This window comes from Strongylocentrotus purpuratus, unplaced genomic scaffold (genome assembly GCF_000002235.5).
Source record: "Strongylocentrotus purpuratus isolate Spur 01 unplaced genomic scaffold, Spur_5.0 spur5_scaffold_6, whole genome shotgun sequence".
Lineage (NCBI taxonomy): Eukaryota > Metazoa > Echinodermata > Echinoidea > Camarodonta > Strongylocentrotidae > Strongylocentrotus > Strongylocentrotus purpuratus.
The window spans coordinates 55,146,887-55,163,117 of record NW_022145612.1 but is presented as its reverse complement, the minus strand read 5'-3'; the positions used below and the strand labels follow the sequence as shown (position 1 = coordinate 55,163,117).

At 36.3% G+C, this 16,231-nt stretch overlaps 2 protein-coding genes across 2 annotated transcripts; both read right to left on the bottom strand.

The window, feature by feature from the left end:
• Nucleotides 1–1,257: 1,257 nt before the first annotated feature.
• Nucleotides 1,258–5,182, bottom strand: LOC577730 (ragulator complex protein LAMTOR5). The gene is made up of 4 exons (XM_777942.5): nt 5,042–5,182; nt 4,151–4,212; nt 3,504–3,621; nt 1,258–2,939 (listed from the first exon to the last, which is right to left on the bottom strand). Exons 1-4 carry the CDS (start codon nt 5,074–5,076, stop codon nt 2,876–2,878), a joined length of 279 nt encoding a protein of 92 aa, XP_783035.2. The 5' UTR covers nt 5,077–5,182; the 3' UTR covers nt 1,258–2,875.
• A 1,443-nt stretch (nt 5,183–6,625) lies between these two features.
• Nucleotides 6,626–15,700, bottom strand: LOC100890319 (amidase). Its single transcript, XM_003724570.3, has 12 exons — nt 15,524–15,700; nt 13,992–14,089; nt 12,635–12,771; nt 12,188–12,363; nt 11,719–11,858; nt 11,030–11,230; nt 10,550–10,624; nt 9,603–9,768; nt 9,033–9,092; nt 8,628–8,728; nt 7,848–8,034; nt 6,626–7,306 (listed from the first exon to the last, which is right to left on the bottom strand). The coding sequence occupies exons 1-12, from the start codon at nt 15,573–15,575 to the stop codon at nt 7,110–7,112; spliced, it is 1,590 nt and encodes a 529-aa protein (XP_003724618.2). The 5' UTR covers nt 15,576–15,700; the 3' UTR covers nt 6,626–7,109.
• Nucleotides 15,701–16,231: the final 531 nt, after the last annotated feature.

Sequence of the window (16,231 nt, the reverse complement as noted above, 5' to 3'; positions counted from 1 at the left end):
AGGACATGTGTCCCCCATCCACCAACCCCCCCCCCCCCCCCCCCCCCGTCCCCGCTTCCACGACTGAATCTAGGCATATATTATAAATAGGACGACATATCATAAACGGTAGATGATCTCACTGGACTTATTACCAGGAAATGGAAACATTGACAAAACAAAGCTTCCGTACACTCCACTTTGTGCCAGCCACGAGAAAGTACCACAGGAAATGCTTAGTAGTTTAGCTTCCAGTCACAAACAGTTTGTTGTTATCATGAGAATTAGTTTTAGAGACAATTTTGCGACCAAATAATCAGTCATTAGGAAGCCTATTTTCTGTAGTATATATTTATATGTCAATATGTAATACTGAATAGAGAAGGCTAGGGAATAGGGAAACTGAAATCAAAGAGTTCAAAATGATAATATCTTAACTAAAGGGAGATATATGAAATCTGAGTCTCAACGCCTCGGGAAATAGTAGCCTAAATTATCAAGGCTGCCAGGAATGGCGCACAGTATGAAAATTTACGTCAGGAAACTGAAACTGAACTGAAACGTTTAACCCCCCCCCCCCCACCTCCCTCCTTCACTTCTCTCTCTGTCCCTCTCTCCTAGCTCTCTCTCTCTCTCTCTCTTTTCTTGTCTTCTTTCCCTTTTTATCTTTCTCTCAATGTTCCTTCTCTATATCTCTGCCTTCCTCTTAATTATTACACAAATCCTCTTCTCTTCCACTATCCTCTTTCTCCCTCTCTCTCGATCTCCCGCTCTCTGTTCCCTCCCTCTGACCCATTTCCCTCTGCTGCTCCCCCTTCCTTCTCTCCCTCTCTCTCTCTCTCTCTCTCTCTCTCTCTCTCTCCTTTCTCACTCCTAGACACATACAACTATCATAATTTACTACACATGACATGTATCTACTGTTAGACAGTTCTTAGAAGCTCTTAGTAATTCATAGTGGGACTGTGTCACTGGGATAAAACTCGAATAAATTAGAGCAATATAATTGATAAGGAATCTGAAGCATTTTTGTTCATGTAGCAGCATTGCCACCAAAAAAAATAGATTGTTAGTCATGCTAAATAACTAACATTGCTGTTAATTGCACTTGACTTCCAATGCACCATAATGTCCATAATGTAGTTATAAACAATCTATAACCTGAAATATTTTGGACAGAGGAACATTGGAATATTTGTTCAAACATACCTGTATGCAACCATAATGAACACTTTCCTGGCCATATTGCACATGTCAATAAAAATTGAATCATTTAAATTGTTTTTCAATGTCTTTTTATTGCAAAAGAATGTTTGTGTATTCACTTACATTGTAAACTCTAGTGCTTGTATTTCTTCAGATCTTACATCTATACATTAACATCAAAAATCTGAAAAACCACATAGAATTATAACAAAATTTAATCCAGAATAAAAGTTTGGAAAATCAATGAGGTTGTACATGAATTTTATAATCAACTTAAATGTCAATATCATCTTTTAATTACATGATATGTGGAAACATGTACATCTAAGTGACAACGAGACAGCTTTTAATATTACCATGTCACATTGATAGTAATAATAAAATAATAATTTCACTTTGAAAATGTACAGAATTCATTCAAAACTTCAACAAACCAAATAGCATATAAATCAAGAATCTGACAAGCAACAAGCAATTGCCACCTGTTCTATCACATCTTCAATTTATCCAGATTAATGAAGGACTTTATAAAACTTAAGTCACACTGCCAAATCAACTCCAAACCAACAAATTCTTGGCCATTCAGGGTAAGATTTGTTTATTTTTTATTTTTTTTCGGGGGGGGGGGGGGGGTCTGTAGATGGTCTGGAGTAGATGGTGTGACTTAGTATGAGAGTTGTGGTAGGTTTGAAACGTACATTCACATTTCTCTAAACGTCTCTTTATTCCTGCTTTAACATAAAGGATATGACCTTCATTTTTTGTAATTTCTCTTATTATATAACAAGATCCAAAATCTATTACCAACAAAAATGATGTTATAATGTATGTGACCAGCATGTGGAAATCCTTGTCTGAAACGAAAATCACATTATCTAATCTACCAAGTTACCAACACAATTCATATTATCTAATCTATCAAGTTACCAACACAAGTTCAACAAATATAATAATAAAACTAACAAATATAATAAAGGAGTAAGCCTATATTCCATGGCATCTAAAGACAGGCTGGGTAGCTTATCCTTGAATGCATTAATTGTTCAATGAACAGGGGAATAAATAAATCTATACATATATTTGTTTACATACCTATTGATTGTAGTCCTGGATAGATCATATGCTGATCACATATTTTTTATAGAAAATGTGATTAACATCTGATATTCAATGGATATGGAAATAAGCAAAAAAGAAGTGTAACATTATGAAACTGTTTAAAAGCAATGTCATTGTCAGGCTGCTAAATGGTGCTTTCAAAAATCTCAATGAGCAGTGATATGATCTATGCACATAGTCTATGTCATTTGCTGCAACATATTAATAAGTTAGCTGTTTGTGCATTAACTAACCTAGTCATGATACGGTACTGCCTAGAGAAGCTCTTAGCATGCACCATCTCAAGCCCAATGACATCATTAATTTAAAGGTATATCAAGTGACCGATATCAGTAAGCACTCATTGGGCCTCAAAGACTATCACAACACATTTTCTCTTAGAAATCAGAGGGGGAAAAGAAGAGCCTCCAGCTTGATATAATAACAGGAATTAATGTAGTCATCTCGCCATGGACTTCATGGGCAGGAACTGCGTTCACTTTTGCTCCTTGTATATATATATATATGTTTACTCTTTTGGTTGGCACGGTCCCATTCAATGTCTTTAAACAAATTAGTTCCAAGCAACCTCTCAGTATGTTGGCATCTTGTGGATTGCTATCGTAACATCCTGATGTGTCTTGATCAAGACATTCCTGAAATGAGTATAAATCAAAAAGTTAGTATAAATAAAAGTATCAATATTAGTGTATCAAAGAGAGGACAGAGATAGAGTAATACAGAGTATTGTAATAATGAAAGATGGACTAAGTGCTTTCATTTCTATATTTGCTCAAGCACTGGCTGTCTTTTGCTCTGCGTCTGTCTTTTGGCTGCAAACCTTATGAAAATTCAATAATATACTATGAGGAAACTTATGGAGGCATTTTACTCAGTTATGCTTTTAAAAAATTTGATGGCTATAAATAACCTAGATTTAAAGGAATGATTCAAACTTAAAATTATTAAATGGATTATTTACTCCATAATCTTGGTAGGGATCTAGGGAGACAATCATTAATTGGTTACCAAACCTAAACCAAAGGTACTACAATTACAGTAGGGTATCCAGCACAAAAGGTGGAAGAGTACCTCCTACCCCACTAACCAACAATTTATTAGAAAATACTAATTCAGTGGATGTCTCAAATTGTTCAAAATCTTCACTAATAGACTTTACTACCTCTTCTCTATTTACAATTTGGCATGTAAGAACCTACCCTTTATCCGACTCTAGACAAATGACTGGGGCACTGCTGCTCTCTGGTACTAGGAGGGCTGCCTGCTGGGAAAGAGAAGCTATGATACCTGCAGATCCTACAGACACTGTTCCTTTAGCTGTTCAAAGACAATAAATTGGGAAATGCAAATGAAAAGTTAACAGATCATTACAACCATACTTTGATCATGGGTATACAAAACTACAAATAGAATTTTGCCGATGTAAAAAAACTTTTACGTAAACAAGACAAAGGAACTCATATTGACATGACAAATTGCAGGGAAAACAAGAACATCCTACAGGAACAGTTTTTCTATTTCAATGCACAAGATTTTTGTCTTATGTACTACATATGAATATTTGGTGAATGATAAATGTCATTTCAAATTCAATCAGGTTCTCTTTATCTCTCTATTAGTAGTCTATTTGAAGAAAAAAATCCTTACAAATGCTCTGCCCCTCTTCTCTCATTCATTCATTCATTCATGTCCTTTTCTTTTATTCCCTTCCCTTTTAGTTTTAATCTTTTGTCTTCATTCCCTTTTCATTTTTTACCCTTTCTATCTCTCTTCCTCTCTCTCTCTCTCTCTCTGTTTTCCTCTCTGTCCGACTTTCTTACAATGTCAAGGGCTTTATCATACTTACCGCTGTAGCAGAGTCCCTGTTTGTCGGCACAAATAACTCCCATAACTCCAGGGCCTTCCATTCTAAGTGAATAAAGTAGACATGACAAAATTAGACATTTACATTTTTGTCATTTAGTATCATATTTGTTTAACTCTTTTCAATATCAATATTTCAATTTTATTCTACCATTCATTCCTTTTCCTCCTCCTCACTCCAGCAAAGCATAGAGAGTCAATGTTAATGCGTATTGACCTCTAGCACTGCACTACGTCTTAATAGGCAGCATTTGCACACATGAATAGTCAATACACCCATTATACACAAATGCCCACAATCATGCCAATGTGGCAGATCAGCAAGTATGACAGTAGACTTACAATTCAAATTGTTAAATTATTCTTTCTAACGTCGGTAAGTTTTAAAAATTGTATTTAACTGCTACTTAAAGGACCGATTTTGAGTGAAATCAGTTGCGTTTTGAACAGTAGTAGTGTTTGAAATGTTGATAATCAATAGCACAGCCTTTAATACACAGCCAGGATAGTCCTCCCCCTTCCCCTCCCCCCCCCCCCCCCCCCCCCTCTCTCTCTCTCTCTTCTTCTTCCTCCTCCTCCTCCTCCTCCTCCTCTTTCTTTTCTTGTTCCCTTTCCCCATTGTTTTTTATCTATTTTCAATCCTCCTTTCATTCTTGATTATCACTCTCCCAAATGTTTTGTTATTTTCCTATTTTTTGTATCTGGTATTCTTTTTCTGAAGATAAAAAGAAAGAAAAAAAAAGCCCCAAAACCATACACAAGAAATAACGTATGGGACAACACTAAACGAGTAGGCTACATTGAATACGACAATTTCAGGCAAAATTAAATAGCTTATCTATATTTTCAATGCTGAATTGTAATGATAACTCACGTGTCATCTAAAAGTTTGTCTAGATTTTGCTCCATTTTAATTAACAGAGTTCTATCCAATGCAAAATTCCACTTTTTGGTGTCTCTCAAGACTCAAGTCATCAAGGCTCAACGCGAAATAGTATTGGTAGTCATGTGATGACAAGACGTCATGTGACTCGCGATCAGCTGTTGGTGTAACTATCGTGCTTGCTTTCGATCTCTTCAAACGTATTATCAGCGGAGTATTTTTTTAGTATATCGCATAATTACATTTACATGTATATCAAAGGAGATTGTAACAAATTTACGGCCATGTTTATCAAGATGTAAACATGTCTTTAAAAACAAACACATACAAATAGAAAGTATAGGCATTTTTTTTTGGGCGGGGTATCAATAATTGAGGCAAGTATAATGTTTCGTTTTGTTTTGTTTTAAGACATGATTGTGAAAGACACTGAAATTCCCGAGAAAAGGCATATCTCTGGATCAAATATAGTGAATAGGTTTCCCATTTTATTTTACCATGTGAGAGGACTTTCATAAATTGCATGAAAAAAATACAACACGATACAACATAGAACATACATTTTGTAATCGTTATATTTTATTCATTTTTTAAACATTCTCTGAAACATTCAACTTAATGAATGAATTTATTTAAAATATTCGCCAATCCTTTTATCTGATTTTCACATGACTTAGGTTGTAAGATGCACCTTGTAAAGACGTATCGACATCGTGTACAATGCATAATCATTACATTTTCACCTGACTGATATTGTATTTCAATTGTTTTTTTATATTTATTCCATAAGCATTTCCACATTTACTTTACGTACATGACTGATGTATATAATTAATGAAATAATATAATTTATAAATTATCAAGAAAAAAATTAAGGATTAAGAGACAGAGAATGCCAAAAGAGGAATATTACAGAACAAACATATAGTTTTACTGCAAAACTGAATACTTCGGCAAGTTCGCGGCTATATTACACTGATGCAGAGGCGGCGGAGCGACTTCCAAAGTGGGGGGGGGGGGGCACCAACAAAAAAGGGCACTTTCTGGAGAGAAAAAAGGGCACCTTCAGAGGGAAATCCTCAAAGCGAAAATATACAATTTGTTAGATATTGGTATATACCCCTATATTGTGTATACATTATTATGGATGATTTCGATATTTGTTTTTCTTTTAAATCATATGAGATATTGCACCATACTTTGCAATTGGGTATGATGGCCTGAAAATTGTTAAGATTTGTGAGGTCAAAGTTAAAATGGCACTTTTCCTATGTAAAAGGGGGCCCTTTTGGGTACTTGAAAAATTGGGGGGCACTCTAAATCTTCGGATGTCATATGGTACATTATATTATTTACTTTATGCATTATTATGTCATGTTATTACAAGAAGAAAAAAGAGTGTTTCTGCTGTATATAAGTTTCCTTCTGTTTTGCTATATACGCTGCATTGTAAATTGATTTATTATGTTCACAAACAGAATATTGATTTGTTACATTTCATTGTAAATTGATTTATATGATATATGGTTACAAACAGAATATTGATTGGTTACATTGCATTGTAAATATATTTATATGTTTATATAAACAGAATATTGGTGTACATCAATGAAGTTCAATAAATACAATACAATACATGTGCTTCCTTGAAGACCATGAGTGTCAATGTCATTGTCATTGTCAACCTTACTATAATATCAACAAAAGAATCAGGCTCAAAAATCGCCCCATCGAGTTTCAAACCCGAGAGATCTCTGTTCAAGCTTTGTAAAGGACCCGATTGAAAACAAAGTTGTATTGAATGGACCATCAGCCTTGCTGGGATATGTGATATAAATCAATGAATTCAAATTAAAACTAATTATGTCTTCCAACGAGCAAACCATGGAGTAATCCTGTATTGGTGCTCAGGACGGGAAATGATGCCGATGACGTTACGAGTTATCTTAAAGCAGTTCATGAAGTAATCTTTCACAGCCATCCAAATTTAATACCTAAGACATAATACCTAATATTGCCACCCGACCCATATCCCTATATTTTTGAAGACCCCCTTGCTTTACTGGAAAGAATCTCTGACTTTCTCAATGGCCTGTGCGACTTTGAAGAGCGTAAGTTCATCATGATGTCTTCCAACCAGCATAAGACCTACGGGCAAGCCATGGAGGAAGCCCGCGTTGACGCTGAGGACGGGGTGACCAGTCACATTGAAGCCAATGGTGTTACGGGTCATCGCGAAGCAGTTCTTGAAGTAATCTGTAAATTTATATGATTGGTACATTTTAAAGCTAACTATTCCAGGTTTTTTTAATAAAAATCACCCTCCTCAGCGGTAACCAATAATTCTTTTTACAACTTCATAAAAGCAGTCATTTTATGTTTTTTTTTTCTCAAAAAAATCATCTGACAAGCTAAAGGAATGGGAAAGGAATTATAAAAACTTAGTCGTGTGTGTAATTGTTTTCTTTTACAGACATGTATCATTCAGATATGATTAATACGTCTGGGGACCATCCGAAAGACGTGACTCAGTTTCGAACCGGGGTCGCCTGAGCCAGTTTGTAGGCGTAGACAGAGATCTGTCCAAGTGAACGTTCCTCTAGACCAACTCACATCCCTATTTTTAGTTGTCTCTTTTATTTTGTAACGGTGGGACATGGGCCAGTTGTTGCCAGCCTCCCCTCCCCTCCCCCTTAAATCAGTATACATACTCGGAAAAAAGCTTTGGGCACCGTCAAAGTTTGAAGTTTAAAATCTTAGTTTAACGAACATCTTGTCGAGAATTTCTTGTAATTACCTTGCATCGTCGCCCCTTTCGCCAGCAGCTTAGTCGCTGTGAAGGGAATAGTTGGTAGAGCTAGCACATCCACTGTCTTCAAGGCATCATCGTAGGCCTGGCGGAGTGTGAAGACCAGATTCCTACCTCTATTGTACACCTGACTCATGTAGTTCTGCTTCAAGTACTCGCTTTGTAACATTACCAACTGAAATAGTGCGAGAAATTTACCATGTGAAAAAGATTATTGCAGGATACATCAACTAACTGTGCATTATCAAAGTATCATTCAAGAATTAATTATGTTTTGAAGAATGGCAACAAATTTTTTTTTTCCACATTGATGAATTCACATTGAATTCAAGAAATAATGTTGTTGTTGTTCATATTATTGTTGGTTATTACTTTAGCCGATGATGATGGTTATGATGACGATGATAATGATGGTGATGATGATGATGATAATGATTATGCTGATGATGATGAGGATTAACATTAAAGCTTAAAACGTTGCTAAATTTCTTCATTATATATTAGCTTGGAATCGGCAATGGGATAGTAATATAATTCATATTTTATATAAACCCATTTTTGAGACGGAAGAAAAAGAATGGCAAAGAGACAAAACTTGATAACCATGAGTGATATAGCGTAGATCGATTGAATGAAGGAGTATACAGAGCAGGGGTAGTCACTGCACCAAACGAAATACATTTTTCTCTTCATATTTCACGACACCTAGTTTTTAGGTCTCGAGAAAAACTTTAGAAATATAAAAGTTTAGAAATGTAAAGATTATACCTTCATTGTATCTGGTAAATCGTCTGGTCTTGACGAGAACATTTTACCCAATGCAATGGCAAAACTTGTTGGGTAATAACCTGTGTGCCCAGTACCGTTTCCTGTACAAGATAATTAAAGTATACTCTTTGTGATATAACATATACACAGAGTCAAATAAAACAATAAAGTTAAAATCTTATTTATTTTCTATTTTAGTGGTTGACGGATTTTCCATTTTCAATTAGCCTAAGCCTCATCTCATGGATGAGATTAATATTGTGGTAATTTTTTTAATTCATGTACATTGATACATGGTGGTACTTTAGTTTTGTTTGTTTGCTTTGTTTCGTACTTTTAATAACAGTTTATATGCTAAAGAATATTTTGTGCAAAAAATAACTTAAATGATTTTCATATACACACCTCCAAGTTTTACCATGTTTTCGTAATTGCCTTCCGCCGTACACTGCCAAATTGCAGGTCCTGCATGAACATAACAAGGATATAATAGAAAAGAAGTAATATAAAAAGGCCTATAGGAAAGTTTCCGACATCATAATCATAATTTGTTATCAATCGAAAATATGTCATAGGTCTAGATTAAACCAAAATTGTGCTTTCAAAAGTCACTTAAAACATCATCACGTTTGTGTTATGATTTATGCCATTTAAATTTATGAAACCCTATTTTTATAAACTGGGAAAGATTCAATGAAATATAATCATCATTTGTATTTTATATCCTCAGAAAAAAGTAGATGACATTTTTGCTTGGACGTAAGTGTCCAACTTTAGCAGAAAACTGAAAAATCTTGCTCAAATACGAATTTTGTTGTCAAAACATAATATTCCACATGAAAGAAGACCATCTCGCTGCTTAAATATGAGTTGGCAGTTGCCCTATTTTTGAGCGGTTGCCCGAATATTTACAATTTCAAAGTACTCAGAGGCTCGGACATCTTAAGCCTTTGAGGGTCCGATATGAACAATCACCTTTTAAGTGTAGAGGTATAGATGTTTCCTGGATGTCACCTCCCATATCCGCCAGTTTGCTGATGACGTCTCTCAAAAGTGTGTTGACTTCCTGATCGGCATTAGATGCCGTGAATCCTTCTTCAAGTATACCGATCTTAAGGCCGTTGATGTTTGCGTTCTCCAACTGAAAATCATTAATTAAATGACCATTAGTATATAATAAATGAACAGGGTAAGCTTTTGTAGTGGAGGGGTAAGCTGATGTAAAGGGCCCCGAAATGTCCCCATCAATATGATTTCAGATAACCCACAGACCATCTCCAGTCGCAACATGCAGTGAGACAAGGGTCAGAAAAAGCTCTGATGGCTTCAAACGGGGGGGGGGGGGGCTGTTTCACAAGTGGGTCGTCGCTGCCTCGGCCCCTGGATCTAACTCTGCCACTTAGATGAGACCTACATAATCAGAAGAAAATATGAAACTGAATTCTTTAAATATTATTCAGTGTGTTGAAAGGGCTCCCATGATTGTCTTAGGAGATACCTTTCAAATTGTACTTTAAAGTCTGAGGGTTTGTAAAAAAAGTATTTTTGCCTAAAAGACAAACCTGCATGTTTTTAGTTCCGTCGTCATGCAACAACCAATGATGAATTAATAATAATAATAATAATACTCAGTTTTTATATAGCGCTTATTAGAATCACTAAGCACTTCCAAACTTGGGGATTATTATCCCGGCTTTAGCTGTGCTGCCATTGCGGCGCTCTAGCATTTCAAAGAATTAATTCCTGCCAGGTACCCATTTACATCACCTGGGTTGAGTGTGGCAAATGTAGATCAATGTCTTGCCAAAGGACATTAGTGCCGCAAGCGAATTGAATATGTACCTTTTGGTATATATACCATGGAAAAATAGGACAGGTGAAAATGATTATACAATCATAGTGGATGCATTTCTATGTTATACCTCTTTTGTGTATTCTGGAACTGTAATGTTTGGTTGTTGCCGAGGATCCATCCCTCCGTCGTATCCAGCAATAACCTATTTAGCGGACAAACGAAAGTGCACTAATAATAACTTTTTATAAAGTCTTAAAACGAGGAAAATAGACAATAAATAGTATTCATAGAACTGTTTAAAAATGTCGACTAATCCACATATGATATTTATTTTCCTGCAAGTCACATCAAGCTTGTTTGTGAAAATTTTGCACGTGCAGTTATGGGTGCATTGCGAAGCCATTAACCATTGATGATACTTAATTATTTAGAATTATTCCCGGGCTGAGAGAGGAAAATGTAAATTAATGTCTTGCTAAAGTACGTCGATGCTGTGGCAGAGGTTCGAACCACAATACCTCTCTTTCATTTCACCAAATAGGAAGTGGAACTTGCCCCTAATAACTATGCCTAATCGGGCATTTTTAGATTCGGAAAGTTGCCTCACCTCGAGAAGGAGAGCGCAGTCTTCGACCGTCCGTGCCATAGGTCCAAGATGGTCAATGGCAGCGTCCATCCCCATGGCTCCAGTGTAAGGCACCAGACCAAAGGTTGGTTTTATTCCTACGATACCACTCCATGCTGATGGGAGCCTCACTGACCCGCCCTGGTCACTACCGATGGCCATGTCTGCTTCGCCTATCTTGACCTAGGATCAAGACACCATGATGTTGGTCAAAATCGATTATGCGTATATTCGTTGAGTGTGCCTTATTAACAGCGACTTGATTCTGTATCAAATCGAGCTATAATTATGTCGTTCAATTTTATACACAACGGAAATACGAGAGTTAGCCCATGCCCGCCTATCTAAGCAAATTTGGGGTTTCTCCTGTCCGTTAGTACAATATTTTTTGTTCTTTCCATATAGTTTAGATTCTTTCCGTTTCCTTTCTTTCATCCAGGGAAAGCCCCGGCTATAACGGACAAAATAGTCATGATCAATGTTTGACGGTATCATAGCATTCTTGAAAATAATTGATATCAAGGTTAATATAATAAATTAAAAAGATTTATCTCGACTCAAAAGTAGATTATCACTACAGCTTATTCGGTCACAACAAGTCAATCAATCCCGTTTGCCATATTCAACTTCAGTAAATTGCACCCAAGCCTTTGAAACATGTTCGAACTTACTACTACAGCACTTCCAGAGCTAGATCCTCCACTTGAGCGTGTGTTATCATGTGGGTTTCGTACGGGACCCTTAGCAGCTGATGAACTTCCTCCAGACGAGATGAGGTTTTCACAAATAGTTTTCCCGTTGATTATGCCCCCTGTTACAGACAGATGAAAGCCGAGCAATGATTCCATCTGTCAGCATTTCACATTAAATAATTGAAACTCGACAAACATTCTTCGGGCTGCGAACAAATCATGTTTCTTTTAATTTCTAAAACATAATATACCGGCCTCTAATTACTGGTGATAAAAAGTATAATTTAATAAGTGTCACTCTACATTCTACGTATGCCCTAGTCATGAAGATGAATCACTAGTTTTAACATATTTTTACATCCATGTAGGCTACACATTCTGTGTTCAGATGATTGGAAAATTATTTATATATCTATATATTTATTATAAATTTAAAAGAAAAACATACCGGCATCCAATATCCTTGTGACCACAGTAGCATCAAAGTCTGGCGTATAGCCTTCAAGAGCATGGCAGCCGTTCATCATTGGCACCCCTGCCACGGCAATATTATCCTTAATAGCTACTCGTTTTCCCGCCAATTTGCCGCCGGAGGTTGCTCCTCTGATTTCACATTTCCAGTACCTGTTTGTAGCAGGAAGATGTAAATCTATTTGATTAATTAATGACTTATGGATATAAAAGTTGTTTGACTTGAGCTAAATAGACATTTTGAGTAGGATGGAATAGCTGCAAGCTGTCATAAAATAATATAGATATATCGACTGCTATGAGAAGAGGCTGTTTTTATAGGCTCAAGGGGACGTTGCATCCTGACACGACCCCTTGGCGCACCTGTAAGTTAGAAGGGCTGCATTAAAATTAAATAAAGTATTTTACGTAATATAATAATTACCAAGCATTGTAGGGGTTCTCCTTTGAGTCTGGTCTGTATCCAGGAAGTCTTGGATACCTAGTTGGTAACTGTGGCTCGACTATAGACTCAGTACTGTTGATCATATCAATGTTACCTTTTATCATTGTATGGAAAACCTATAGTGGGGAAAATACCAAAACAAATATTATGGATTCATTAAGAAATAAAGCTACTTGATATAAATTATCATTGATTGAACAATAAGATAAAGTTCACTTGAAGAATTATAGTTCATCTTAAGTCATGATGCAAATTATCAAGTACGTAATTATCATGATTGTATTCAAGGGAAAGAAAGATTGAAAGCTAAAAAAACAGCTGGATCACAGAGCTGAAACTTAATTGAAAATGAATGATTCCCGGGGGGATACAGAGATTTGGTTTAGACGGGGGTGTGCCGCTCAAGCCTTGAAACCCCTACCCATTAAAGGGATCGTTTAACAATGTTAAATCTCAGATACACGGCCCTAAGTGTCATCAGTGTCTGTGATATGGTGTAATATTGAAGCCCTAAAAAAATTGCGCTTCAAAATGATCAAGAAGTGCCTCAAAAAAGTAAAAATCTTTGAGTGACCGGTTTTACCATACTCGTTTTCCCCAATAGACTGTAGTGTTATGAAAACCGTCAGGCGAACGGTTTTCAAAATTTGTAATTCCAATCATAAATATCTTGATAATCAGACAGGCGATCGGCTTGTAAAAGTCATGGGGCTCCTGACTGACCTAAAGGTTTATAATTATCATTGCATCATGAGCTAAATCCAGAATTTTGTTTCAGAATCTGAGACAAAGTTACCGGATCCCTTTAAGGGTCATTTCGAGGCATTTTCTCGATAAAAGACCCATTTTTCACAATTTTCGGGTGTTTTTTTTTTATTTTGAAAATTTTAAAAAACGGACCCATTTTTAATGATATTTTTGTTAAAAGTGGGACCCATGTTTAGATATTTTTTTGTGAAAAAGTGACCCCCCCCCCCCCCCGGAATGATACATGAATTTGTACTGGCAGCTCTGATTCGTGGAGTGGTGTAGCGCGGTTCTATAAGTATATTTCTGGAGGAGATTTAAGGGGGGCTTAGGGGCTTGCCTAAATACATTATAATCAAGACTTTAGGGGCCACTTTAGCTGTCCATGCCCCCCCCCCCCCCTCGCTAGAACCGCTACTGGAAACAGACCATTGATTTCACCGAGAAAATATAAAGGGCACACTTTAGTCCAATCGTTTGTAACTATTCGATCCCTCCCATCATGGCTCTAAGAGAATTCGTATGATTAAGCTGTATTATTATTATTATAATTATATATATCTTTTTGTGGGGGGGGGGGGTAGTATACCTTGAGTTCTTCACCTTCCAAATGAAACCCTAGTTCCTTCGCCACATCTGTAAGCTGTGCAGTGGTTGGACTCCGAACCCAGGGAGAGGAATACAACTCTAAAAGAAAAGAAGACATCTTTATATATAATAAATATGTTATATTTTATAAGTTATGAACAATATATCACTATCGCATAATATAGGAGCTATATCAATATTTTCATGATATCAACATTCATCTAAGCGGAATTATTTTTCAAGTTTATTTTTTCCAATTGTTTTAGTGTCCATAACTGATTCAATCCTTTTGACGACAAAAGTAATAACAAGCAGCATCTAAAAGTATATTTGTCGTTTCAATTAACTTTTTTTGTTCTCTATTGTGGCTGTTTATTGATGAAAATGATTATCTATCACGCCTTATTATAGTAACATATTTTCCCATACTCTGAGTTTTGAGGGAGTGAGTATAGGCTCTGTCTTTATTTGTATGCATACAGGAACAGCCAAGATACTGACGATTGTTTCGCTTGCTCTCTAGAACAGAGCAATTTGATCTGTTTTAAAACCCACTTCTTTAAAGGTTTGTGTGTCTGTAATCACATGCCAACATTCTACTCATCTTGACACTGTTAAAATTGGATCTTAACATGGCAATGGGGACGTACTAGCACTGTGACAAAGGTCATGATCAAAATCGACGGTCCTCGATGACCTTAATTGACCTTAGACATGTGACGTATTTAACCTGATGTTATTACTATAGTGATATAGCCATCTGTTGGATTTCGTCACTATTTCCTCTTGAGAGGACGTAGTACTTTACCTACCTACTCCAAGGACCTTCCTATATTGGTATAGTTACTGTAGCAGGCTAGCAGCACTACATTTTTCGACGATCAAACGACAAAGCTCAAATGAAAACAATCCATTCAAATCATTTGCGACAGAAATCGAGCATTCTATATAGAACATTGAAGCCCCCCCCCCCCCCCAACCCCCTCACTCAGTATTATTTAGGGTTCGCGTATACATGTTCCCTCCCTTTGAAAGAACACCCATATCCCCGGAGTGTATTTGTCAATACGGCTGGACTTTGTTGTGTGAAAAGTACATGACCCTTTACCGGAGATTTGGGGAATACGAATGCGGTCCCTCTGACCCCGGAGTTGGGGTGGGGGGGGGGGGGGGGGCATTGCAGACTGAAGATTCATTTGGAAAACGTTCTTTAATCCAAATTGTACCGTTTATAATATTCAGAGAGATTCACCTGTATAGTGTTCTGTTCTCATGACTGAGTTAACAAAGCAATCAGATAACAAATAGCTTGCACTCAATAATGCGCTCACACTGCCACTTATGGTATTTGTCTTCTGGCAAACACACACAAGCTTTGAAATCACCACGTATAGAAAAGGTAGATTTCGTTTGTTGCTGTGTGTAATAATTCACATAGATATTCTCACGAGCCTCCTTTTGGAGCGGCATTGCGTTTATACTATGAGGAATATATATATGATGAGTATGATAATGAGCAAGAAGGTGTCTTACCTTTTGTGGAATCTCCTCTACTTTCAGAAATATTTGTCTGTTTCTCTGCCATGGTTTATGAATGATCGTGAGGCCCTATACTTATAGACCAGATTGTATACCAGTATACCAGTAAAATATCAGTATAAATGAGTTGTTGTTTCATGAAGGTTATATTACGAGGGCAGGGAGTCGGGGAGTATTATAGCGCCATATTCAGTCGCCGCAAAAAAAAAAAGGGGGGGGGGGTGGTGGGGCAATTGAAATCCAGTCGAGATTTTTGCCCTCCCCTCCACTAATGATCTCATGTTGTAACCAGTATAACTGTGTAGGCGTTTTAGGGGTGATATAAAGGACTTATATATATTCTTTATTTCTAGCATTCACATGTTTTCCATCCGAAACTGAGGTGTTCATCATCATCATCATCATCATCACCACCATCATCATCACCACCATCACCATCACCATCATCACCATCATCATCATCATCATCATCATCATCACCATCATCATCATTATCATCATCTTCATCATAATAATAATTATACAAATAATAATAATGATGATGATGATTAGTATAATTTTTTTTAATTATTGGTATTATTATCATTATTACTATTTGTTATTATTATTATTATTTCTATTTAAACAAATACTATTATCATTATCAATATTATTATTATCATTTTATTATTGTTATAATTATGATTATGATTATTGTTATTA